The sequence below is a fragment of the Laetiporus sulphureus genome (genome assembly GCF_001632365.1).
Source record: "Laetiporus sulphureus 93-53 unplaced genomic scaffold LAESUscaffold_87, whole genome shotgun sequence".
NCBI lineage: Eukaryota > Fungi > Basidiomycota > Agaricomycetes > Polyporales > Laetiporaceae > Laetiporus > Laetiporus sulphureus.
This window is the reverse complement of record NW_024468596.1, coordinates 6,134-32,240: the sequence shown is the minus strand read 5'-3', so window position 1 is coordinate 32,240 and position 26,107 is coordinate 6,134. Positions and strand designations below refer to the sequence as shown.

General features: G+C 51.0%; 9 protein-coding genes across 9 annotated transcripts; 6 read left to right on the top strand and 3 right to left on the bottom strand.

Annotated features, from left to right (window-relative positions):
• Positions 1-285: 285 nt before the first annotated feature.
• On the top strand, positions 286-1,111 carry LAESUDRAFT_688380 (uncharacterized protein). The gene is made up of 3 exons (XM_040905989.1): positions 286-394; positions 456-472; positions 532-1,111. Exons 1-3 carry the CDS (start codon positions 362-364, stop codon positions 944-946), a joined length of 465 nt encoding a protein of 154 aa, XP_040757981.1. The 5' UTR covers positions 286-361; the 3' UTR covers positions 947-1,111.
• On the bottom strand, positions 823-4,049 carry LAESUDRAFT_561188 (RNA-binding domain-containing protein). The gene is made up of 7 exons (XM_040902954.1): positions 3,797-4,049; positions 3,228-3,743; positions 3,039-3,173; positions 2,543-2,812; positions 1,549-2,477; positions 1,187-1,491; positions 823-1,130 (listed from the first exon to the last, which is right to left on the bottom strand). Exons 1-6 carry the CDS (start codon positions 4,040-4,042, stop codon positions 1,200-1,202), a joined length of 2,388 nt encoding a protein of 795 aa, XP_040757980.1. The 5' UTR covers positions 4,043-4,049; the 3' UTR covers positions 823-1,130; positions 1,187-1,199.
• Positions 4,050-4,170: 121 nt separating this feature from the next.
• LAESUDRAFT_816624 (Prefoldin subunit 3) lies at positions 4,171-5,300 on the top strand. Its single transcript, XM_040914794.1, has 5 exons — positions 4,171-4,276; positions 4,325-4,398; positions 4,453-4,564; positions 4,635-4,805; positions 4,869-5,300. The coding sequence occupies exons 1-5, from the start codon at positions 4,211-4,213 to the stop codon at positions 5,100-5,102; spliced, it is 657 nt and encodes a 218-aa protein (XP_040757979.1). The 5' UTR covers positions 4,171-4,210; the 3' UTR covers positions 5,103-5,300.
• Positions 5,301-5,488: 188 nt separating this feature from the next.
• Positions 5,489-11,723, top strand: LAESUDRAFT_816623 (uncharacterized protein; the record flags this gene model as incomplete). Its single annotated transcript, XM_040914793.1, has 20 exons — positions 5,489-6,757; positions 6,848-7,434; positions 7,488-7,580; positions 7,635-7,742; positions 7,794-7,884; positions 7,941-8,159; positions 8,216-8,266; positions 8,316-8,814; positions 8,878-9,008; positions 9,059-9,623; positions 9,680-9,746; positions 9,799-10,047; positions 10,100-10,118; positions 10,172-10,520; positions 10,574-10,600; positions 10,668-10,764; positions 10,816-10,904; positions 10,962-11,006; positions 11,057-11,246; positions 11,303-11,723. The coding sequence occupies 20 exons, from the start codon at positions 5,489-5,491 to the stop codon at positions 11,484-11,486; spliced, it is 4,929 nt and encodes a 1,642-aa protein (XP_040757978.1). The 3' UTR covers positions 11,487-11,723.
• Positions 11,724-11,903: 180 nt separating this feature from the next.
• Positions 11,904-13,872, bottom strand: LAESUDRAFT_560799 (WD40 repeat-like protein). The gene is made up of 4 exons (XM_040902953.1): positions 13,808-13,872; positions 13,697-13,753; positions 13,552-13,642; positions 11,904-13,488 (listed from the first exon to the last, which is right to left on the bottom strand). Exons 3-4 carry the CDS (start codon positions 13,616-13,618, stop codon positions 12,242-12,244), a joined length of 1,314 nt encoding a protein of 437 aa, XP_040757977.1. The 5' UTR covers positions 13,619-13,642; positions 13,697-13,753; positions 13,808-13,872; the 3' UTR covers positions 11,904-12,241.
• Positions 13,873-13,888: 16 nt separating this feature from the next.
• LAESUDRAFT_666546 (uncharacterized protein) lies at positions 13,889-14,881 on the bottom strand (the record flags this gene model as incomplete). The annotated part of the gene is made up of 2 exons (XM_040905259.1): positions 13,889-14,478; positions 14,560-14,881. 2 exons carry the CDS (start codon positions 14,879-14,881, stop codon positions 13,889-13,891), a joined length of 912 nt encoding a protein of 303 aa, XP_040757976.1.
• Positions 14,882-16,064: 1,183 nt separating this feature from the next.
• On the top strand, positions 16,065-17,054 carry LAESUDRAFT_666522 (uncharacterized protein; the record flags this gene model as incomplete). Its single annotated transcript, XM_040905257.1, has 2 exons — positions 16,065-16,384; positions 16,439-17,054. The coding sequence occupies 2 exons, from the start codon at positions 16,065-16,067 to the stop codon at positions 17,052-17,054; spliced, it is 936 nt and encodes a 311-aa protein (XP_040757975.1).
• A 1,272-nt stretch (positions 17,055-18,326) lies between these two features.
• LAESUDRAFT_560651 (uncharacterized protein) lies at positions 18,327-20,066 on the top strand. The gene is made up of 5 exons (XM_040902952.1): positions 18,327-18,424; positions 18,488-19,053; positions 19,119-19,749; positions 19,804-19,954; positions 20,010-20,066. Exons 2-4 carry the CDS (start codon positions 18,629-18,631, stop codon positions 19,909-19,911), a joined length of 1,164 nt encoding a protein of 387 aa, XP_040757974.1. The 5' UTR covers positions 18,327-18,424; positions 18,488-18,628; the 3' UTR covers positions 19,912-19,954; positions 20,010-20,066.
• A 2,432-nt stretch (positions 20,067-22,498) lies between these two features.
• On the top strand, positions 22,499-25,896 carry LAESUDRAFT_709120 (WD40 repeat-like protein). Its single transcript, XM_040906711.1, has 6 exons — positions 22,499-23,301; positions 23,356-23,992; positions 24,047-24,088; positions 24,141-24,197; positions 24,253-24,349; positions 24,401-25,896. The coding sequence occupies exons 1-6, from the start codon at positions 22,973-22,975 to the stop codon at positions 25,660-25,662; spliced, it is 2,424 nt and encodes an 807-aa protein (XP_040757973.1). The 5' UTR covers positions 22,499-22,972; the 3' UTR covers positions 25,663-25,896.
• The last annotated feature ends 211 nt before the right edge of the window (positions 25,897-26,107 follow it).

Genomic DNA, 26,107 nt, shown 5'->3' with positions numbered 1-26,107 from the left:
AAAAATGATAGGATGTCATAGAAGGGGCAAGTCAAAGGGAACCACAATTTTTCACACCGTTCTCAGAACGTTGTGATCGATACTTTCTTTGCAGTGAAATATTGCGCGCGTCGGCTGCGCCCTCTCTACCATCGAGCCGCATTTCGCCCACAACCGTTGCCACTGTCTCAGTATCGTAGTTATGACACGCAGGGCATAAATCGTTTTTAGGAGTAAATCACGTGACTGATCGGCGCCGGGAGACGCGCGCGATACGTCAGAGGGTCAGAGTTGCGGCTACTCAGTACTCAGTACTCAGTACTCAGTCCGAAGGCGTTCGATTGTTTGCTGCTTACTTTCTGCCAAAACACCAGACACCGCAATGTCCATGTTCTCCGCATTCACAAGAACCATTGTTAGTAACGTCCAGCGTATACATCTTGCGGCATTTGCTAACAGGGACGCTCCGTATGCAGCCCCAGATTTCCATATTGTGAGCAGATATCCTACTCGATGGTATTAGTTTTTGACTATTCCTGGCTGCCTTGGAAGTCATAATCCCTCCTCTGCATCGTCTAATGCTGCTCTCAAGCTCTTGCGAGCGGCGGTTTCGTCGCCGTATCCTCCATCCAAGCCAAATGCGCTGCCGCTCAAGTTCAACCTCGACGTAGTGGAGAATCAGTCTCCCACACCAGAGCAGTTGGGGATAATCGTCTCTTACCTCGCAACACCGAAAACGCCGGCGGCTGAAGTGCCGTCCGCAGCGAGCCTGCTCTCAGCTCATCCGAGCGTCGAGGCGGGCCCCACGAGCGCCGAAGATGTTTCTAGCCTTGCGGCGCAGAATCCGAATGCGCTGAAATGGCCGATCGTGGTCGACTGGAACGACGGTAGAGCTGCGGTCGGTGACCTTGAAGGTGTGAAGGGCATCCTGGAGGAGTTGAGAAAGAAACGAGATGGCGAGGTGTGAAAGCGAGGCCAAGATGACTTGAGGCGTGCTGGAATCTATCAAACTGTACAAGTGTAAGTCAAAAAGGACTTCGGACAGCAAACCTGTATATTACCACATGTGTGTTTCTGACGAACGTTCAATCTGTCCCTCATGCTGCTCGACTGTATATGTTCAGTTGCTGGCCTAGTCTGACGGGTGCGTCCTGCCGACACAGCAAATCATGAGGATCCGGATGTATGCACCTGGTATAATGCGTACTAAACAAACGGGCTCATAGGTCGTCCTCTACATCTCCGTTCCCGAGGTCCAGCTTCCGCTTCCGTCCCGGCATCTCCTTCCCTCCACCGAACCCAACACCAGCTTTTTTCCGCAACTCGTCCACATCGGCCGCGCCATCCTCCGCCCACTCCAGAACGAGATGCCGACCGAGCAAATGCGTGTGCCGTAGCGTCGCATACGCCCGCGCGGCCTCGTGCGGCGAGATGAACTCCAGGAAGGCGAAACCGCGCGTGCGACGGTCGAACTTGCGCGGTAGACGGACCGACTTGAGCTGAGCGTGCGCACTAGAAAAAAACTGGATGAGGTACCACACACAGGCAACAACACGGGCCATCACGCACCCAAAAAGCTCCTGAATATCCTTCTTGGTCGCCTCGAACGGCACATTCTTCACGACCATCTTGGCCGACTTGGGCTTTCCCTTCGCCTCCTCCTCCACCTCGTCCACCCCGCGTCCGGCCCACTTCACCGTGAGCACGTGCCCATCCAACACGAACCCCTCCAGGCTCTTCATCCCGCGCTTCGCCTCGTCCTTCGTGCGGAAGCCGACGAAGCCATAGCCCATGCTCAGGCGCACGCCCGGCCGCGCGGGGTCCACCTTTGCCTGCACACGTGCGAACGCGAACCCGGGCAGGTGCCGCAGCGCGTGCACGAGCCCAGCGGTGGTCGTGCTGAACGCGAGGTTCTTGATGAAGAGCGTCGTCCCCGCGGAGAGCGGCGGCTCGGCCTCTGTCGCGCCGTCCGTCTCGACGAGCGCGTCCGCGCTGATCGGCACTTTGACGGGCGCGACTGCAGTGGCCACCACCGGTTCTCGAGTCGTCTCGGCCGCGTCGACGGGTGGCCCTGCGAACATCCCCAGTGGCGCCCTCTCAAGATACATGATGGAAGTTCCTAATCTCCTGTAGGCTAGTGCACGGAAGGCGGTGCGGGCGTCGACCGCGTGTTCGTACTCGACCACGGCGAGTGTACCTGCTGGAGGGACAAGCACGCGTCGTAGCTCGCCGTGCGAGCCGAACATCGTGCGCAGCGTATCTGCGGACGTGCCATAGGGGATGTTCTTCACCAGGATCACCGTGTCTGACCGCTTCTGCTTTGTCAAAGTCAGAGACGAGAGCACCACGCCGTGCTGTTCGAGGAACGCCTTCGTCTCGTTGATGATGTGCGTCTCTGCAAGCGCAAGCTTGACCGCCGCATTGTCCGACTCTGAGTTGAGGATCTCCGACTTGGCTATATTCATACGGTCTGCGATGGAAGACGCCACAGCATCGCTCTACAACACCGTAGAGATCAGAAGAGATCGAAAGCAAATATATTTTTACTACAAAGTGTACGTACATTCATGTACAACATAGCCCAGTTGAATTCACGCCCTGCACCCGCTTTCCGCTTCACCTCCCTCTCATCCTTCAAGGTTTTCCTTCTCCCACTACTATCATCATCCACCTTCCCCTTACGATCCACCGCTGGAAGGATATGCAGCAAACGACCCTGGAACGATGACTTATCCAGCGCTTCAAAGGCTGCCAGGGCATCTGCAGGCTTCGCAAATGTGACATAGGCAAGTCCCTTCGGTTGCTTCGACGTTGGATCCAACGGAATATGAACCTGACGAACAAGTAGCGTGAGCATGACGTTTCACTCGAACGATCAAGGAAGAGGGAGGATCAGAATAAAATTCTACTATCAATGTTTCCCGTGGGATCAGCATCCTCGCGAACGAGTCTGATGTCCCTATTTAGGTTTGTCATCGTGTGACCGCGCCAAGCGAGATCGTAGGCATGCACGAAGCAGCAATGGCGCATAGATGAGACTGGTCGGGACACCTGCTTACCTGAGAGATTTCGCCGTGACTCTGAAACAACTCTCGTAGTTCATCTTCCGTGCAAGTGAAGGCGAGGTTCCTCAAGAACAGACGCGATGTTTGTAGTATCGTGTCTTTTACGGGATCAGAAGGAGGTGATTTGTCCTGCGAAATAATGTGAGCAAGGATCGATGAGTAATAAAAACGAATGCGACGTACCTCATCATGCTCGCTCGATGCCGCAAGGTCGTCTTCGTCATCGGACTGTTCAAACACCCTCTGCGGCTCAAGCTCTGGATCGTCGAGTGCGGACTTGGTATGCCGCTTGAACCAATCCATGTCTGATATCGCCTCAGATGTAGCCGCCTCTTCCGGTGATGGCGCCTTCTCGTTGTCCTCAACTTCGGCGAGTTTCTTGGACTGTTTGTTCTTAGTGGCACGCGAAGAATCGCTATCAACCTTAGCATCATTCGCCGACTTCAAGGTGGATGGCCCCGGCACAGGGGCGACAGCATCATTGGCCCATGACGGGCCCTTCTTCACGCGAGGCTGCATCACTTGCATGAACTCATTGAACTCATTTTTTTTCGCGTCCGACTGCTCCTTCGAGACTTTCGTCTTCTTCTTCGAACCCTTCGCATCGGCACTTATCTCGGAAGTGATCTGCGCCTCTGCAGGCGAGGGCCCAAGCCTGGGACGCTTATTTGGCCGTGAAGGTGGTGCATCCTTCACACCCTACTCGAAGCATGAGCACGGCACAGCGAACGCCGAGAGAAGGCGACACGTACGTCTACTATGTCGACTGTGATACGAGACGAATCGATGAAGGTCCTGTTGAACCACTTCTTAGCGCGTTCCGCCTCGGCAGGTGTCTTGTAGCCAATGAAACCGAATCGACGTGAAGTGCCATCCGCATTAAGGACCAGCTTCACGTCCGTCAACATGCTGCCTGGTCCATCCGAAGCCTCAAAGTGTGAACGCAGACGCTGCTGCGTGAGATATACGGGCAAGTTCTTTACGATAAGACGAGACATGGGATGAGGAGAAAGAAAGGACGGCAAAGCAAAAAATGAGGGAGATATATGCAGCTCGGCGTTTGCCGAGCGCCTGGTGAATCCGTGCCACCACCGCGATTGTTGATCCATCTATCGAGTACGAGTTACCGCTAGCGATATTCTCGTGCATTTTCCAGCAAATCCAAAATGGCTTCTGGAGCACCGTCCAAGCAGAAAAAGAATGCTCGTGGCATTCCCAATGCACCTTTCATTGTGAGTTTGTAACCAATTCTGCCCTCTCCATCGATTGACGTTTGTTAGGCGGATGTAGAGGAATATTTGGGCTCTACGCCTGACGTTGAGACTGCTTTGAAGGAGTTCCAAGCCGCTCTCGCGTATGTATGCCTGCACGTATGGTACGTCCGGGTTTCTCAATGTTTGCGCCACAGAAAATACCGTTACATGGACCATAATCTCGCACAACGGCGGCGAGGACTCGAGGAAAAGATCCCTGACATCAAGAAGACACTCTCGATGGTTGAATACTTGCAGGAGAGGCGAGTGAGTAAGTTCGCATGCCACAAGTCTGTGCTTGTTGCGCATTACTTGGATTGACCCATGTTCGCGGCAGGAAGGAGCTAGCAAGGGTGACGGAGACGAGGAGCTGGATGAAGACAATGAACTGAGTGGGGATGTCCACGGAGAGCAAAAGAAGCCTATGCGTACAACGTTCGAGCTGAACGATACGCTCTTCGCCGAAGCGGAACTGGAGGATACTGATACTGTTTACCTATGGCTTGGGGTGCGTACGCTCGCATTGATTACATTCCACTTTTTGGCAGAGACACTGAGATAATAACCCCAGGCCAACGTCATGCTATCTTACAAGTTGCCAGCAGCTATCGCACTACTGAAATCAAAGCTGGAGGCGGCAGAAGCTGGCCTGGAGAGCCTGGTGGAAGACCTGGAATTCCTTCGGGAGCAGATCACAGTTATGGAGGTTAATACCGCACGCGTCTACAATTGGGACGTCAAGCGAAGAAGAGAGCGGAGAGAGAAGGAGGCAAGAGAAGGCAAGGCAGAGACGACAGTCGGATGACCTGAGAGATCTATGCGTGGAAGTCACTCTCCTTGTATGTATAATATGTGGTCAATCACCTGAAGTCACATTGCTGCTCGACCTTGTAGTTCCTTCCCGTCAATTCTGAAGGGTGGACTGCGATAATTGGTCAGACCTTGCGAAAGCAACGATATTTCCGACCGAAAGACTTGCGGAAGGCAAAGCGGTCATATGAAGGGGCGAACAAACTCCCATAGAATACTACGATGTAACAGAGTACTCGATGATTAACGGATTGTAGTCACAATGCTTTCTAGAGTTGCATCTTCGAGGAATTATCGTGGCCACCGGCTAATTGTCGATCACGTGAGATTTTATGTCGCGTATATACTCCCACGACCGCGTCTGCGTTCTTGTCCATCACCATGCATGTCGTTTCCAGCCACCATGTTTTGTCCCTTCGGACGCACACTCGGGTGCTCGACACCGAGAAACTGTTGTCCATCCTCGTCGAATCGCAAGGTCAAAACAAGGGCAAGAGGAGGGCCAGTTCTCCTGATTCCGCTGAGCAATCGCACAAGCGGACGCGGACAGTTCAAGCAATGGACGGTGAGCGTGCCGAAGGGGGTGGGAATCTGGATCTAGAAACCAGAAGCATCCCCGTGTACCAACGTGTTTTCGAGCTTGAATATGATTCAGGCGTTGACATGGCTTTCCCTTGGAGAAGGAACGAAGCAGAGCGCCGACTTACTATCTGGCTCCAAGAACACCTCCCCGATGGAACTGTTCATCTCGGACCGCTTTTCTTAAGAACGAATCGAACAGAAACCTTCTACGTTTGTCTCCTAGAGACCAAAGCTTATACCTCCCATGAATTCCTGCTCGGTCTTCCGCACGTGAGCGACGGCTTCCACATGGCAGACCACGACATCCGTTCCTCCGACCTCAAGAACCCGTTGGCGGCTTTGGAAGTCTTGCAAACCTCCCATAGAGCTGAAATACGCGCGCAGCTCTACCTTGAGACACACGCACGGCAGATAAACGATGCTAAGTTAACCCTTTTGCCATTTCGTCTACGTGTAGAGGTCGAGGCTTCCCTCCTCTGCCCGGCCATTTTCGAGCCCATCACTTCCCGGGCGAAAGGCCGATTAAATGATGTCGAGGAAGCTCAGCGGCGGATATTGCTGGAGTTGTTCCCTTCCCGCTCTCCGCTGCCTACCTCTTTCCGTGAGGCCATTGACATTCCACTGCTATACTCCATTCTTGGACCTGCACCCCGTCTAAGCTCGTCTGTCGAAGAAGGACTAATGCAACCGCGTGAGCTGCTGCCGACTCTTCTGCCGTTCCAGCGTCGGAGCGTGGCGTGGATGCTCGCTCGCGAAGGCAAGACGCTAAACGGAGCTGGAGAAGCAGCGCCACAATTAATTGTATCTCCAGATGAACTTCCTCTATTTTGGGAGGAAGTGGAACCTGAGACTGGACAAAAGTGGTACTTCAACCGGCTGCTAGGCATTGTTTCCGCTGAGAAGCCGCAGGAAGAAAATTCACCGTTAGGAGGCATTCTGGCAGAGGAACCTGGCTTAGGCAAGACACTGGAATGTATCGGATTGGTCATGCTCAATCCTGCTATCGGTCGTTCCCCTAGAACCAAGCGGTGGGACGCCGACTCGAAGGTATATGTCAAGGAGGTTAAGGTGAGTCATTCGCCCTACGTTACATCTCTGCTGCTCTCAGAGGTTGCCTGCACTGGCGTACGTGCTGTATGTACTGACGGTACTCTCCAGACCACGCTCATTGTCACCCCTGTGGCTCTCGCTCCCCAGTGGGTAGACGAGTTTGCGCGGCATGCACCCACCTTGAAGGTGCTGATGTACGATGGATGGGCGAAAATCCGAATGCCCATCACTGAGGCAGACGCGATGAAGGCACGTCAAGAGAAACGGCAACAGTTAGAGCGAAGAAGTGGTGGAAGGTCACGCGGAAAGCCAACTGCTAGTATAGAACAGGCCGTTCGAGGAAAGCGTGGAAAGCGCCCCGTAAGACGTGGACCAAAGCGCAAAGCCGATCAGGAGAACGAGGACGGAGATATGGAAGCGGAAGTTGAAGAACACATGGATCTTGCTGAAGGCGACGATAGCGATGATTTCGGTATCATGGACTGGTGCACGTATGTGAACACATTCGACGTGTGTATCACGACATATGCTGTACTGCAACATGACTTGACTGTTGCGCGCCCGCCACCGACACGCCCTCGCCGTGCCACTGTTAATTACGGCGACAACGAGAGGATACGTAGCCCACTCGTGATGTGTGAGTGGTATAGAGTCGTCATGGACGAAGTGCAGATGGTCGGAGGAGGCAAAGCCGAGTACGTCTGCTCAAAGTTCGATGATGGACATTTCCGACGTTGGATTCTTTCAGAGAGATGGTTTCACTCATTCCACGCTTATCATCGTTCGCGGTGTCAGGAACACCTGCTCGCACTCAAGTCTCAGACTTGATACATGTCCTTAAGTTCGTGAAGATCTTTTTCTACGTCGTTGCGTTCATCTTATAGCATTTTTGTAGATTCTTGCGCGTGAATGATGTCTTGAGCTCACCTCGCATCTGGCCTCGTCTTCTCAAGCCCGCGTTTGCGAATGAATTTACCGCCTTGTTTCGACGTTATGCCATACGGCAAGCCCTTCTTTAATCGACTTCAGTATGCTTGCTAAAGTCTTTTTGCAGAACGGTGAAAAACGCTGTCAAGGCTGAGCTGACTATTCCTTCACAACAACGATTTCTTGTACCGATCGAGCTCGGTCGCGTTGAGCGACATGTGAATCTGCCCGAGTCGTTTTTTTGTCATATGTGGATCTGACATGTAATGCTCAGGTATATGATCAAGCCTTCGAAAATGCGCTGCTCGAGCTCGGTTTTGATGCGCGTGGTGTCGCGGTGAGGCCCGATTGGGACGTTGATACTGCAGACTTGCGGTCGTGGCTGCGCAGACTGCGCGGGATATGTACCCATCCTCAAGTCGGTCAGCTGCAAGCCTATGCGGACAAGTTGCATAAACCGGGGGTGCTGAAGTCCATTGGAGAAGTCCTCGAGGTGTGTGTCACTGCCGCGCAAAAAGATTAATTTTTCTAAACGTGCTTACAATCCAGAACATGAGAGATCAGAATTGGCGATCGTTCATGGAGGACCGTCGCAACAAGGTGCGTCAGCTAATAATTGAATTGACTCATATCCGAACATCCCCATCAGGTTCAAATCATGTCAACCATCGCTCAATTGATGCAGCACGATGAAGTGGATCCGAACCGTCATCAGCGAGCCTTGGATGTTCTACTCGCTACAGAGAAGGACGCCCAAGCACTCATCGGTGATATCGAGGCAGCTCTTGCTGAACACGCCAAGAAGGGTGACGAGCTGAAAGCTAGTACTGCAAAGCTAAGGGAATCTAGGGAACAGGCGGACCCAGCCACTCGCGATAAAGGCAAAGGTCTTGCATCCAGCGCAAACTTTGACGAGTCAAGTGACGAGGCCGAGTCAGACGACGATGATATCCCCAGGAATCCTGTCGGAGATGAACATCGAGCGAAGAAGGGAGCGTTGCAGAACCGTTTGAGGGAGTGCCGCATTACGTTTCACAAAATTTCTTTCCTCAAAGGCGACGTTTACCACATACTTGGGGAAGCGTTTGCAAATGAAGAAAGCGCGGCCTACGCGCAGGCAGAGGAGCTCAGACGAGTGCTATTGAAGGGTAAGTTAACTGACTTGCGATATCCTTGAAACGAGCTGTTCCCGTGACACTGCACACGTACAGGTACCGAAGAAGCGGCTTCACGGGCGATGATGCAACTGAGTCATGACGCTTCTGTCAAAGCTCTGAAGGAAAATGAACTCGGTATCAAATCACCCTATTGCGACCAAGGCGGCATCAGGTCGCATGAGCTGGTAAATTTATCGCTCTTCCACAAGACGCTCTTACGAGTCCTATACCATAGATGACCGAAGCAAATGAGATGGTAGATTTTCTCAACGAACAGTCAAAGGTTCTATGGAGGTGGAGGTCGCAGATGATAACATTGCTGACTCGACCTCTCAGCTCAAGTGACGATGGAGAAGATGCCGATGGCCAGGAATACGCCCGCAGCCTGGAGACACAAGGAGAAGCGGAGGCATACTTGCAAGCCTATTCTGCTCTGCTAGCCGACCGCCGGGAGTTTCTTACCGCAGAACGTACGCTGCTGGACGCTCATAATGTGCGGGAGGCACATATACGGCATACGAAGGCGTCTATGAAGGCGTCTGGGATTGTGCTGGAGGAAGATATTATTCCACTTGAGCAACTTGACGATGAGGAACACCTTCCCGAGCATGACGTTTTGCATAAATTATTGACCGATGAGCGAAAGGCGTTGCTAGAAGGCTTCGACACTTCCAGAGCAGTCAAGTCTGTTATGATAGACCTCAACAACGTAGCAGCGAAGATACCCAAGGACGACGATTTCGAGAAGATCATAGCCAGAGACGGCGTGAAGAGACTACGTACCCTGCTTGCGGACCAAGGTATTCCTGCTGAAATGACATACTTTGCAACTAGTGTATGCTGAATATGTGAACAGGGAAGTTGATGGATAAATTACAAGCGGATCTGGCGCACTTCCGGAAAGCATTCAATGAACGTATATCGTCAGTCACAGAACTGCGGATTCTTTTGCATGCCACCTAAGCTTTCTTCCAGATACTTCCGTCAATTGCAGGAGATCTCGGATACAGTCGCTGAGGCGACCTGGGAAGGTGATCTTCTGGATGCCACTGCACATGCACGCACAGAACAGGCAGAGTTGGAAGCCAAAGTTAACACCGGTCGAGCTCGTCAACGCTACCTGGACCATTTAGCCAAGTCCGAAGAGGAAGGGACCGTAGATGAGGATGACCGTTGTTGCGTATTATGCAGATGTGAATTCTCTCGCGGATACATCACGCAGTGGTATGCAATTTGGCCCGTTCTCTGCTTGACATTAGGCTGAGCTCTGTGACAGCGCCCACGTTTTCTGTGAGGTATCCAACATGTCTCTAGATCAATGCCCTTTGTTTGACCTGACAATAAACAGGCATGCCTGAGGGAATGGCTTTCAAAGCAGGAAGCCAAGGCGTGTCCGGTTTGTAGAGCTCCTATTAAATCAGACCAATTACAACGGTTCTCCGTGGCTAAAACGGCAGAACAAGCTTTGAACGCAGCACCGCCGTCGATCGCAAACAACGAGCTTGCTCCGAAGTCTCGACGCCATATCAATTACAACGTCATAGATCCAGTGATATTCCAGGACATACAATCCATGGAATCCTTAGGAAGCTACGGAAGCAAAGTTCAAACGCTGGTCCGTCATATCCTTTACCTGCAACTCACAGATCCCGGGGCCAAGAGCATCATTTTCTCAGCATGGGCGGATTCTTTACATAGTACGTTTTTTGGCACATTCTGTGGATGTTGGAGTTCAACATAATACTTTTAGTCATACAACACGCCCTGAATCACAATGGTGAACACCTTCGGCTTCGCATGGGTCGTGCCATATGCTAATCAGCTTTTTTTGGGGGGGTTGATAGGTATCTCTAGCCTTAGGATTGATCAACATAGAGGAAAGCAGAATGCCGCCAAGCGATTCAAGACGGACCCTACTATCTCCGTGCTCCTCTTACATGGGTGCGCGTGGCGGAACTTGTTTATATCGTTATGAGCTGATAATCTCCTCAGCGAACGCGAAAACGCTGGTTTGAATATCACCTGCGCATCACGGGTATTCCTGGTTGAAAGCGTGGTCCATCACGCCTTCGAGTTGCAAGGTAGCCCATGACAACTGTTGACGTCCGCAAAGGCTAGGCTGACAGTGCATTCCACAGCCATCGCTAGAATTGATCGGATGGGACAGACGAGGCCTACAGAAGGTAGCTCATATTATCAGTCAGTACCAAGCGTACACTGAATTTGCTCTCAGTGTACTGTTACTACGCGGAAGACACAATGGAGAAGAATATCCTTGATCTGGCGGCCAGGCGAGGTCAATCTCTTTACACGAAAGACAACTCTGCAGGAACAGTGGATGTGACCCCATTCGCTGTGGCAAGTGATAAGACTGTTGTGGATTCTCCTTCAAGAAAGGTGCAGAAAGGAGATTTTGTATTCAAGTGCGTAATGCAGTTCTCACTCGATCCGCTATCGATTGAATGATCTGTTGGACCAGAACGGATGATATGCTGGCGATCTTCTTCCCCCATCTATTCGAAGACATAGAGTATTTGTTGGATTCAGACACGTCGGAAGTGAACATCCCTTCTGAAGATCATGGGATGCAAACTCCGCCTCAGCAAGAACACTCTTCGCAATATGTCAATGCAATTGCGGGACCTTCGAGACTTTCATTTTAAATTCCGCTTGTGTTCAGATTCTACAATGTAGCCCGTGTACGATGCTCATACTCACCTCTGCGATCCTACAGAGTATATAACACTTACCGATCATGGTGTCGCAGAGTACAGAACTCCCGTCAGGCTCCGTTTTGCATCTGCAAGATATATCACTGCAACTGCTGTAGTTTTGGACATGTATGTCGGTACCATCTTTTGTTCAGCTTAATACCAACACTGGGTTCACTACTATTTGATCGCCGATTCGTGGGCTTTGAAGTCTGCATTCACAGCTTGCCCGCCACAGGTGTGACGTGCGTGTGACATGACGCGTCCGTCACAGAGTCGCGAACGCCGACGCCGTCTCCGCCACCGCCGTGTGAACTCAAGTAGCGTTGCGTGCTGCCCATTGACGCTGACAAGTTCGTCGAAACTGGGAAAAGCAGCTGCCTACCAGAAAACTTGTACCAGATGATGCTGGTTCCTCTACAGCGAAAGTGAAGAAGATAAACACACTCTCCTAGCGGGAGCGTGATACGGCTGAAATCATCTTTTTGGTAGAATGCGACTCGTGTCTCATGCTCTTTCTGTTCAGTAAGCTTCTCATATAGAGCCGTACCGTAACAGAGTTGATCTGAACATAATATCACTAACGGTAAGCATCTCATGCACACTACATGAGAGGGATGATAATGAACGTCACAGAGTTTGTAGCGAAACCGATGGTCAGAACTGTGCTGGGCGTATACCGTTTTGCGACCAACAAATTGAACATATCAAGCCCCCTCGACCGCCACGTTCACATCTCTCAACTGCCACAATCGCACCGTGCAATCGTTGGAAGCAGAGATGAGCCGAGTGTTGTCAGGAGAGAAGCGCAGGTATGTGACGAGGTCGGTGTGCCCCGAGAAATTCGCAAACGGTTTCCCTGTGATCGTGCTCCACACGCGCACATTGAGATCCTCAGTACCTGCACTAATGAGCTGTCCGTCGGCAGAGAACGTTGTGGCGTTCACGAGCCCGTTTCCATCAATGCTGTTCACCAGCTCGCCACTGAAGGAATCACAAATCTTCACTGTCCTGTCATTCGCGACCGACAGCACTTGCTTTCCATCCGGGGAGAACACAGCCGACCATACGGACCCCGTATGCTCGCGCAGTGTCACGAACTCGGCGCCCGATTGCGCACTCCAGATGCGAACAGTCCCGTCATCGGAGCTCGTGACAATGCGACGGCCGTCTGGCGAGAATGTAATGGAGTAGATCATGCCGTCGTGGCCATCGAGCACTGCGCTCTGGGCACCGTTGGCGGCGTTCCATATCACTGCTCGGCAGTCTGCACCTGCAGAGGCAACGTATGCGCTATCCGGCGAGAATGCGATGGCCATCACCATTGCATCATGAGTGCCGGTGGTGGCTCGGAGGAGGCCAGTAGTTGCGTCCCACAAGTGGACGTTGAAATCAGCAGACGCGGATGCTATCGTGTAGCCATCAGGGGAGTAGGCGACAGTGTTGACGAAACCACCGTGGCCTTCGAGGACCATGCGCCTCTGACCAGTCTCGACATCCCATATGATGATATTGGAATCGCTGGAGCCGGAGACAAGGTCTCCGCTGTTCGGCGAGAAGGCGAGAGAGGAGACGGGAGCGCTGTGCCCGAGGAGCTCGTGCTTCTCGGCGAGGGTGTTGGCGTCCCAAATCATGATAGAGGCACCATAGAATCCGGCGGCGATGTAGCGCCCGTTGGGAGAATAAGCCAAGGAGGAAATGCCGCCGCGTTGCGCATCACTTGGTATGGGGAGCAAGTTGTCGCCGCTCTTCATCTTCTTCACGGCAATCTCATCGTATGGTTTCCCATATTGGGCATATGGATTATGGGTGATCTCATGGTCTCTTTTAGATGAGTCGGATGTCATTTTCTGGTTCTCAAGTTGATCTGCAGAAGGATCGGTCGACATCACGTCGTCCTGAGGGGCTGGTGGGTTTTCCACAGTGATGTAATCATCAAGAGCTAGCATGCCAACTAAGTCGTGCGTGAGCGTTCTGCATTACATCGTTGTCCAGTAACGCTCGCGATGACACTTACGGCCTTCCTCCGTAACTTCGAGTGGAGGCTGCACGCGCTCCAAGAAAGCTGGAATGTCATGCGGCATTGGAAATTCCCCCGGGTTGTGGTGCTACAGTGGGTACCAAACTTCAGCGTGGATAAATAGAAGCGTATGTTCACCTACTCGACATAGTTCGATAAAATCACGATCGCTAGCGATCGCCGTCTCAGCATCTGAATGCTGATTTGTCCGTCAACCGGACAGCAGGTTTGTATCAAAATGATTTTGACGCACTTTTAGGATGTAGTCCAATAGGGTCACAACCGGGTCGTGAGCCTAATGAAGAACGCCAGTTCACTTCGCATATAATTCAGATCATTGTGTGCAACTCACTTCATCCTTGGATGGTACCTCCTCTACCTCAAAATCATCATCTGAATAAGGGGGTAGGTCCTTGGGCTCGGCTGCTGCCATAATCTTTGTACCAATCCAGCGTTTCTTCAATTTAAAATAATGCAGCAGGATACATTGGTCCTGGGGGTACGCTGTCTGTGGTCTATTTTTACCATGATTTTGCCTTCTCCCACCTCTGCCGATCGTTCGTTCTGGTGGGCCTGTCCGTTGATCATACTGTGGCGATTGGGATTCTGACGTTGCGAATTTCACCTTTGCGTCGACAACCGCACCAACCTCCGCATCGATGGTAAATTGGACGTTCCTAGCCTGCTGTGTGAATACTGCGACGGTCCATCGTGTTGTTTTCACCCAGCCTTTGACGAACATCAAGTCCTCCAGCTTCACATCAGCGTCGAGCTTGTCCACTGCCCACTGATACCACTTTGGCATGTTCTCTCGAATATAGTTCTTGAGCCGTCGCCCGGTAACCTCTTCGCGCGTGCCCTGATCTTCCACAATCAAACAGGCCCCACGCTCGTGGTTACATTCAAATTGCAAGCCTAAGTTCACTTTGTGGCTATTAAGTATGCGATATCCCTTGTTAGAAAATATTGCCTCCTCTTAATATTAGACGAATACGAACTTGGCACCTTGAGCCCCCGCACTGACATCTACTGTGACCTTTCTCACAAATTCGCTGCAGAGAAATCCTCCTCCGAAAACGTTGTCTCTACGCCTGTGCGACCACGCGGCGGGATTGAATGGTATGTGTTCCGGGGGTACTCCATGTCTGTTCGCTTCGTCGTTTGCATCACGAGTTGTGTTGAACATGCGAATGAAGGCGCCGCGCTCTACGACGCCCACGTCCCCAATCAGTACTTCTCCATGCTCGCTGACTTCCGGAGCCCAGAGGGGGTAGCCTTCGCAACGTCTGAGTAGCTGCTCGGCGTAGACTTCTGCTGAGCTTGACATGCTGAGGTGCGGGAGTAGAGGTGTAGCATAAGATCTTGATAACGTCCGTTCTCATCATCTTGTGAAGCGCTCATTCACGAGTATAGCATGAGGCAGAAAACAGTGCAATGCGGTGTGATTCTGAGATAGACAGCTAGCGCTTTACGGTAAGGACAGCGCATGATTGACTGCACCCTGGTTCTCATACACAGCTAAGCTGTGCGATGGGGATATTAGGGCGCAGCATTTATTTTTATGATAGGGATAGGTGCATAGCCTTCTTGTGATACGGCCTGTCCTGCGGTAGCAACATCTCAAAGTTTCCTGATTCCACGCGATAGCGCACCTAGGAATGGCTTCTCCGGACCAGACGTCGTTCGGTATGCAGCTGTATGCTCGAACCAGAGGTGCTGGTACTGAGTACGGTCAGTCTGAAGTACTGACACTGTAGAGTAGATCAAGAATATGCGAAACTCGAGGTGATATTGGCGCCCCGCCTACAAGCGCCTACCGTTCTCCGCGCGACGTCACGCCGTTCTCTGTCACACCTGCCTGCTACCAACGCCTGTAAGGCTACAGCTAACACGCAGTCATCACGATGCATGATGGTGAACCTCACTCTTGAGGGCAGATGATCGTCCGCTACTTCTCCGATTTCAACCGCCATGGCAGCCTTCGCTCACCTGCGGCTGTCTTATCGTCATCTGGGTCATCGCCCTGGTCACCGTTATATTACTGCGAAAGAGGAATCGCCATATACTACTGCTCTTTGGAACCGATCGTTGACGAGAGTCGGCGTTGTCTGTGCTTAAGCATGTAGCCGATATGCTCGTGTTTGGCAGCGACTGCGCGATCAAGCTTCAAGCTCAAGGCTAGCGCATGTCAAGCGTTCTCACTGGTTACTCCTCATGCGGCGTCCCTTGTGCTGTACAAAACGTTGTAAGTACCTAGATCTGAATGAGAAGCTGCCTTGTTCATTTGAAGCTATTCATCGATTCTTCTTTCACCCACGGAGCAATACGTACAGGCCTTGGCATCACTGTGGCATGGCCCTTATACTCGGTCGCGGTCTCTTTGTGTGGAACCTGGCAAAAGCCGAGATTGGGTATGTAAGGGTGGATACTGGACGTGTTACAACGACCGAACATCCTCTGTGCCGCATCCGCTTGAAGTCTGCGCACATCATCATTCTCTCTCGTTCCCCATGGGTAGCCCTCAATCTGTGTATACCTTAGAACTTAGCAAACTTGGTCAGGGATATCCCTTGTGGAATCCTGAACCACCAAGTCGCTTTGAAGTAGAGATTGGAGACATCGGGTTCATCGCAGACGGGTCTTTCTATCGCTTGTTCAGGGCGACTGAAGATCCTACGCATCCTATAAACGCAAAGTATGGCGTGCCGGACGGATTCATCAAACTTGATATTGCAAACCTAGCGGTGACAAGAGTCGAAAATGTGATCCCTACGGGTCCTTTAGTTAGTCCAGGCGTCACAAAATCCTCGGTCGGTGGCCAGACCGAAGGGTGAGCAGCGTTTTGATACTTTCAAAGACACAATTAAATCCATCCGGTGTGCAGCACCGGAGCAGGCTCTACTTTCGAGTGCACTGAGGATAATGGAGCTATCCTCGTCCTTGGTGCGCCTGCCATCCGACACCGGCTGCGTCATGGCCGCAGGATCAAAACTTACATACGCACCCATCTGCGCAATTGGCATACCTTCGCAGTTAAAAGGTTGGATCTCGACTTATCCGAGGACGACATCATATTCGTCAGTGGTTGGGTGAAGACCACAGCGTGGAGTCTAGCTGCTTTCGCTGGAGATGCGAAGAATGCGCGGATCACCTTCAGCGCTGACGGTGATGGGGTAGCTGGCGGCTGCTGGCAGATTAATGAAGCTCGTGATGCCAATTGGGCGTTCGAATACCATTCTGGACCACCGAGCGATGGCGTGCGCAAGAACGAGGAGCGCAGAATAAACAAAGCTGCTGCGAAAAACGAAAACGATGATGGACATCGTCGCGGCAAACAAGATCAATGCGTGTTTTTGCATTACTACAAGCTCAAGAAACGATTCCTTTGTATCAAATCCATGAAAGCCATGGCGGAACCACGAAGCCCATCACCTGGGAGCGACGATCACGATGCGGAAGATTCCCCGGCTCCAAGGAAGGTGAGATATCACGAGTCATGACATTATCTGGATGCTTACGCTCATATGATCAGCGTCATGAACCTGAAGACTATATTCTGGATCGTGATCTGCAGGTACATCGGGATTCAAAACTACTATCAAGTCAATAACATGACACATACACAACACTCCGACAATGAAACCATGTTAGCTAGCGATGGAGATTTCTTTGATATATACGAGGTAGGTAGGGACGCTGCGACGAAGGCATTTATGGTGGTGACTTCGTCGGTCGCTAGGTATCACATGCAAAAGAGTTCGGCTCTCCCAACCCGGACATCGAGAGTATGGTTCTTGTTTACCATCTTTTAGTCGGGATGTCATCGCTAGGGGAGACCAATCGTTATCAGACGGGGTTTGTATATAGCACCGCTGCAGAGCAGGCCGATGTTGCGCATATCGATGGTGCTGGCGAGGGCATAGTACGTTCCTCCATACGTGCTCAGGTGATGACAGTGTAGCTAAATGACCTAGTGTGCATGTGACGTATTTCCATACCAACTCACGAGAGCAAGAATTTGCGCCGGATGCTGATTCTTCACTTGACTCCAGCGGAGAAGGCAAACGAGTCCTTCCGATGGCACTGTAGCGATAACAGGAAAATGTCCACTGCTTTTTAGCGAGAAGACCGTAGCGGTGTTAGGGAAGATACCATAGTCGCTTTCCGAATGAGCACCGCATTTCATTCTTGACCCTTTTCGTCGCCCCCTGCTCGAAGCTGTACGAGGGTGCTAATACCATGAGCGTTCTAGTCGCTCCGATATTACTCGTTCACAGCTTTGCCATGAGGTGTGAACCTGTGCAATACAGTGAGGTTCCAAGACACATACAGGCAACTAGCGCTTTTTGTGAATCTCTGGAGCCATCGATTCGTCAAAGAGGCACTGGTGACCTGCGCCAGTACACTAATACGCAGCTCCTGGTCTACGGTAGGGGTACTAGGAGTACAGCGTGTTTGCAATGCGGCATGCTTCGCGGTATCAGTGTACATCTGTCAGTGACTTCTCTCCACATGCTGATACTAGCAGCATAGCACACCTTGTGGTGGGGGAGGCTGCCCTGCAGTCTGAATCACTTGAAGCTTCGAGGCTTCACCGGTCAGCACATCGTGGCAACCCTGGAACTGCTGTGTCATTCATATTGGGCGAGTACTAGTCAAGTACCAGAGTGTAGGCATTCGATAGAGACGCATGACGTCACGCGCTTCCCTGTCACTCTCTTCACCGTCACGGTGCGGCCCACCTCCGTCGCGAACTTGCCACTTCCAAAACTGATAGAGATACGCACAAAACTGACGATGAATCTCGCTTTTGGTTGCAAAATAGGCTTCTCTGCATGTGGCTTTAAGGTTCGATAATGGCAGCTTTCTGGTATGCTTCTCGCGTGTTAAAGCGGTTTAAACCTGTTGATCAAGCCTTTTGTTTTGTCGTTAGCTACCTTTGCATCGCGCGACTATCAGCACAGGTCTTGACCCGTGGCGATGCTTCTTCTACTCGGACCAGGCCTCGCATGCAAGTCACTACAGCCTCCATCCATCGACTGCCAATAGCCTCGTCACATGGGTACTGCATGGAATGAGTATAATAGGATGGACGCAGGATGTGGGACGGCTGTCAAAGACCCTCCATACCGCCAGAGAAGCCCGCTCTCCACTTGCTATTTCATCTGCGATGAATACCGATAATACCCCAGAGAACGTGTACGCCCGCGAACTTGGCAAACGTGGCCAGGGATATCCCCTTTGGGTGCCTGAACCCCAGGATGTTGGTGAAGTGGAAATCGGAGACGTCGGATATATCCGGAGAGGAGGATTCTATCGTTTATTCAGAGCAACTGAAGATGGTACAGACGATTCGAACAGAACGCACGGCGTACCGGAGAAATTCGAGAAGTTCTCTATCGGCAATCTGGCGCCAAAACGGCTGGATAATGTCATCCCTAAAGGTCTCTTGGGCAGTCAAAGTGTCAAGCATCTAGCGATTGACGGTCAGGTTACAGCGTGAGTAGCGTCGATGATAGTCATTTGTGGCGATTGAATCCATCCCATCCCACCCACAGATATAGCGCTGAACTCGTTTTCAAATGCGAGGTTACCGACGATCAGGGTGCTTTTCTCGCACTCGGGTCACCCGCCACTCGGCAGGAACTACGTCAAATTCGGACAATGAAGACGCACATGGGCCGTCATGTTCGCAATTGGTATACATTCGCTTGTGAAATGGGCCTCGAAATAGCTGAGGAAGATATCATATTTGTCCGCGGATGGGTGAAGACAACAGGGTGGGTGGTGGCTGCCTTCACTCAGCGAGGAAAAGGCGCACAGATCAGTATCAGCGCCGACTGCGGGGCTGTAGCTAGTGGTCATCTGCGTTTCGAGGCCACTCATAAATCCAGCCCGACATACGACTACCGTTCTGGTCCAGAGAGCCAGAAAACACTCAATAATCAAAAGAACCGCGGTGGCGGGAAGCAGGGGAACTCAAAGGGTAAAGGTCGCGCCAGACACCAAGAGAGTAATTTGGCACAGCCCGAGACGAACCAAGCTTTAGCCATGAATCAATGCGTATTCTTGCACTATCTCAAGCTCAAGAGGCGATTCCTCGGTATGAAGTTCATGGAGGCTATGGCTGAACCGCGAGATCCATCGTTTGAAGGGGATGATCACCATTTCGAACAGGTGCCGGCGCCGGTGAAGGTGAGACTGCAGACATTATTGATAACATCAACTATAAGCTCACGCTGCGTTTAGCGCTACGACCCTGTGGACTATCTCCTTGATTACATTCTCGAAGTATGCCGAATGGAACTGCTCGCCTTCATGCTAATGACTAAACATTTTATAGAACTCTTCTGCTGAAGTTGCAGTAGCCAGTGACGGAGAGCTCGTCGATTTATGCAAGGTGAGTAGGCACTTTACGATGGATGCGAACATGCGACTAAGGTGGACAATACTAGAGTGTGTATCCTAACGATTCCGAGCTTGTCATTCCCGATGATATCTCCGCCTTTCTCCGGAATGTCCGGCCGCAAATCGAGGTGACAGAGGACGGAAGTGAGTGTTTGTGCTTGTAAAGATACAGAGGGCAGCCATGCTCACGTCCCAATAGTCGGGATGCTATCGCTCGAGGATATCAGTCTGGATCGGCTAAATGTTGCAATTACAGCCACCGGAGAGCAGGTCGATGACGCGCCCACCGAAAGTGCACATGAAGACGTGCAGGGCGTGCCAGTGTACAACTCTCTGAGGGGAAGATACGAGAACAGTGATCATTCCCATGGACCCCTCAGTGTGGATATCGGGGGCATTTTAGCACCCGCGAATTCTCCAGATGGCATGTTAGCTGCGAATGGACCCAATAGCGACTCTATTGTCGCATGGGATCCGACATGCTCTCTCGGCGTGCGCGATCTACGAAACCACGGCGACACTGTTTGTCGCCTCCCGCTCCCGTCGTCCGCATTCAACTGGCCTTATGCACGTGTAATCTGCACCTGATCATTTTATCCTCCCTCCCAATGAACTACATGCCACGGACTCTGATGAAATATTTTATCGTGTAGTCCTTCTATGAAAAGATCATAAACTTTGCGCTCATCGACTACCCGTGTGCCTCCAGATTGTTATATGGATACATAACGACACTATGGCACAAGCTCTTATACAATGTTCCTCCGGTTGATCTCGTCCGTCTCGGAAACTGCTGACTGCACTGCGCCTGAATCCTGAAGGCACGTAGTGATAAGTAATACCATTACCGAGCTGGTAAATAGCTACTACTATGGACTGTGGAGCATAATCGATTTTATACGCATTTCCACACTGTAAAGGTGTCCGGCACGTCGAACTCTTTTCGAACTTATCATACGGGTAGCGCTGACATAGGATGAGTGTGACAGCGCATGACGCCAGCTTTTCACACCGGGGGCATGGGCCCATGATTCTGCCCGAAACATTCTGGACACATTGTGATAACGGTCCAAATAATTATGCAATGTTTTTAGCACATACATTTTGAAATCATTTTAATGCTTTAAAATGTTTTAAGCATCAACATTGCGGCACAATTTTGATAGCATTCATAAAGATGCAAGAATGAGACCCCAATGCTGCAGATGACAGCATTTAAGCATTATTGCAATAGCATCCTAAATGTTTCTTGGGAGAAAATCTCAAATGATACCTGTGAGTGGCCATGATGTTCTCAAGATGTTCCCAATGGATTCATCGTGATCGCATAATTGTTATTACTATATATAGTAATGTGCTAACCATATTAGGACATCCCCGAGATGATTCCAGCCGGCACATGATGGAAAGCATTCTGGTACTCATCGTAACATCACGTTGATCACATTTGTAATGTACCCTTAAGATCCATACAAAATGATACCAATATTCCTGCTACGTAAGTAGTGGGCTCTTGTGGTTTTTTCGTTCATCGACTCTCCACCAAAACTCGGGTCCTGCCCTAAAGTCATCGATGGAGCCTGTACGTCATTGCCGAACCATGCCATCTCTTTTTCGCGTACACTAGCCTTTGCGTGCAGTCTGATTTCTTCTTGACATGTCTGCTCTCAATGGCTCACGTCATCGTTCAAGGCTCCGCAAAATCAAAGAACGTTTTCACGATATTATTTAGTCAATTTACATGCCTTTTCTGTTTCTACATTATGTTCCATCTCCTCTACCACTCAAAAGTAACCTACCTAACCACCTGTTACATGAACTACCGATTCTAGGGTGTCTACTCACAAACATAATGTATGCGAAGTGTTCCAAATCCCTCCTCGCCCCATCTCATTATGTGCAGAAATATATCTTTTGCACATAAAACACCCTAACGAACCATGAATCTTACTCTGCGGGTTGAGTGTTTTGCGCCAAGCGCCGGCTGGCACAGTAAGCGTGCTCGACATAGCGGGCGCTGCCGGCACTGGCCCTACCACCTTATATTATATGAATGCTGGCCAGAGCAAAATTGTTGTCTCATCCTGGTGTCTTTCTGAATAATATCACTATTATTCCACAATGTGCTCACTCGAAATAATTCAAATCATTCCATGATGTTTACATCAGTAACATTAGAGTTACATTGTGACTGTTATCGTGATGTGTCCAAAATGTTCTCAGCGGAATCATGGGCTCATGCCCCCGGCATCATGAGTCACTTAAACGTGAGAGGCTCTCTGTCAGGTGAGTAGATCCGTAGCGTGAAGGCTGGTGAAGGTGTCTCAATAGCAATCAGCTGAAGAGCATGCTGAGTTAAAATGAACTGAAATGGCACGTAAGATTTGGATGCGTTTTCGAAATGAGTCCTCCTCCGTCCAGACTCCATCCGCCATCCGCCGTTGAGTAGACGCGCCAGGATGCGTCACGTGATCGTGCCGGGGGTTTTATACTTGAGGACTGAGGTACCTGTTCTGTAGGCTCTCCATGCAAGGACGGTACCAGCTTTACTTTCTGAAGGCCTACAGTATAGCAGATGGATGCCTGCTGTGCTCGATGCTGATGCTCTACTACTAGATTTGACACAGTCGAATTTCAAATCTCTTTCATGTGGTCACGACTCACTTGTCGGAATGATATCCTTGGCCTTCAGCTCTGTACGCGTTGCTTGAACTCAAATACGATGCAGTCGTGGCAGTTTAGGGAATGCTACGATACGTGTCGGTCGCCTGAGGGGTCTTCTGGTCTGGATAGGGTCATCTGCTACAAACACGCAGGATTGACGCCTTGGCTCGTGTTCCCTGTTCGTCGACTCGGAACCAAATAAGCACGATCACAGCCACCATCTATCGATTGCATACAGCCTCGTGGCACGAATACAGCGGACTGATAAAGGAGTTGGGTGCTGTGCGTTGGTGCGCTATCCACTTCTTTCTGCAGCTACGAAGTCCGCACCCGCTTTTCCATCGCGATGAATACCGATAATACTGCAGACAACGTGTACGCCCGTGAACTTGGCAAACGTGGCCAGGGATATCCCCTTTGGGTGCCTGAACCCCAGGATGTTGGTGAAGTGGAAATCGGAGACGTCGGATATATCCGGAGAGGAGGATTCTATCGTTTATTCAGGGCAACTGAAGATGGTACAGACGATTTGAACAGAACGCACGGCGTACCGGAGAAATTCGAGAAGTTCTCTATCGGCAATCTGGCGCCAAAACGGCTGGATAATGCTATCCCTAAGGGTCTCTTGGGCAGTCAAAGTGTCAAGCATCTAGCGATTGACGGTCAAGTTACAGCGTGAGTAGCGTCGGCGATAGTCATTTGTGGCAATTGCATCTATCCTACCTACAGGTACAGCGCTGAACTCGCTTTCAAATGCGAAGTTACTGAAGATCAGGGTGCTTTTCTCGTGCTCGGTGCATCCGCCACTCGGCAGGAACTACATCAAATTCGGAAAATGAAGACACACATGGGCCTTCATGTTCGCAATTGGTATACATTCGCTTGTGAAATGGGCCTCGAAGTGGCTGAGGAAGATATCATATTTGTCCGCGGATGGGTGAAGACAACAGAGTGGATGGTGGCTGCTTTCACTCAGCAAGGAAAAAGCGCACAGATTAGTATCAGCGCCGACAGCGGGGCCGTAGCTAGTGGTCATCTGCGTCTCGAGGCCACTCATAAATCCAGCCCGACATACGACTACCGTTCTGGTCCAGAGAGCCAGAAAACACTCAATAATCAAACGAACCGCGGTGGCGGGAAGCAGCGCAACCCAAAAGGTAAAGGTCGCGCCAGACCCCAAGAGAGTAATTCGTCACAGCCCGATGTGAACCAAGCTCTAGCCATGAATCAATGCGTATTCTTGCACTATCTCAAGCTCAAGAGGCGATTCCTCGGTATGAAGTTCATGGAGGCTATGGCTGAACCGCGAGATCCATCGTTTGAAGGGGATGATCACCATTTCGAACAGGTGCCGGCGCCGGTGAAGGTGAGACTGCAGACATTATTGATAACATCAACTATAAGCTCACGGTGCATTTAGCGCTACGACCCTGTGGACTATCTCCTTGATTACATTCTCGAGGTATGCCGAATGGAACTGCTCGCCTTCATGCTAATGACTAAACATTTTATAGAACTCTTCTGCTGAAGTTGCAGTAGCCAGTGACGGAGAGCTCATCGATATATGCAAGGTGAATAGAAATATATCATTTGATGTATACTCGTCCTCAAGTGCCTAAACACTAGGCTGTACGTCCTGAAGATACCGAGTTTCCGATTCCTGACGATATTCCGGCCTTTCTTCGGAATGTCAGTCCTCAGGTTGAGGTAACAGAGGATGGAAGTGAGTGCTCATCTGCAGCACAAATGGTAGGATTTGCTCATGTTCTGCCAGTCGGGATACTTTCGCTCGAGGATATCACTTCACGTCAACAATTCGCCGAGGAGACACCCTCTGGAGAGCAGGTTGACAACGCGTCAATGGACGTTGCTGATGGGGCAGCACAGGATGCGACTACCGATCCACCTCCTGCGCCTGCTAACCCCAACGAACAAGTTGACCGCATGGACGAGGACGACGGGACAAAAGAAGATTTGGGAAAGAAATTCGAGACAAGCGACTACCTGCTCGAGCTGTCAATCAATGCGCAGCGTGGAGGTATTTCCGCACTCGCCTACTCCCCGAACGGCAGATACGCCGCGGGTGGGTTTGACAGCGGCTCCATCGTCATCTGGGACCCGCAAACCCGGCGCCGAGTTGTCGAGTTGCAGGGGCATAATGATACAATTTGCTGCCTTGCATTCTCGCCAGACAATCTCGAGCTAGTCTCAGGCTCGCGCGATGCCCGCCTGATCATCTGGAACATTCGTGATGAGTACCAGCGCGCTATCCTTGTCGGACATCATGGATTCGTCAATTCGGTCGTGTACTCCCCCGACGGAAAGACCATAGCTTCTGCATCCATCGATTACACCGTGCGACTCTGGGATGTCGAAACGGGCAGATCGAAGGCTACCTCCGATGAGCATGATGCCATGGTAATGCTCGTGAAATACTCCCCCGACTCGTCTCGACTTGTCTCAGCTAGCGCCGACTGCGTCGCTCGCATTCTGGATGCGCGGAATGCTAGCACAATTGCCGAACTTGACAGTCACGAGGGTGTGATTTACTCTGTCTGCTTCTCTCCTGATGGCCGTCGTATCGCGACGACGTCAGACGATGGCAGTGTCAGGATATGGAGCGCCATGACAGGTGATGAGTACCTGATCCTGCACGAGCACAAGGGCTCCGTCTGGGACGCCATCTTTACTCCTGACGGAAAGAGGATAATCTCGGTCGGCAGCGAGAAGGCGGTCAAGGTTTGCGACTCCTTCGACGGCACACTATTGAGACAGTTCGACGGAGATGATGGCTTGCTCAATGCCGCGACCTTCTCTCCCGATAGCAAGTTCGTTGCCGCGGGCTCAGCAGACCATCAAGTGTGCGTTTGGAATACGGAATCGGGGCAATGCGTGGCACGGTGGAGCGGACACGCGGATAACATTAGTCGTTTGCAGTTCTCTGCAGATAGTAAACACATTTTATCGGCTTCTGACGACGGCACCGTGCGCTTGTTCAATATGCGCAATGCGTTCGTGCCAGTTCAGCAGCAGTAACTCTGATATGTTGAAACGTTTTGATACCCGACATAGCTGCATTTTAGTTGTGCTTCAATTTCGCTTGTATACGGACGTTCTCTGTCAATTCATACCATGCCTCGACGATTCTGGAATGATATATACTATACATATATCAATGGAGTTCGCACTTTGTACTTAGACGACCTTCAACCCCCCGAGCGAAAGGACTGCGTCATTAGCATTATCAAAACAGTCAACACAAGTGAACGCCACACACACACACAATGATGCGTCACATACAATGTGCTCGAAGATAGCAACAGCAATTATGGTGACAAAGAAACTGAGAGAGCTCCGTGAATACGCGGCTTATATTGCTCAACTCTCTTCAAATTGATGCTCGCAGTGTGCTGGTCATTTTGCTGGTGATATTCAGGAAATTAGTTCGACTCGGAGTGGGCGGTAGGCAGACCTGACTCTT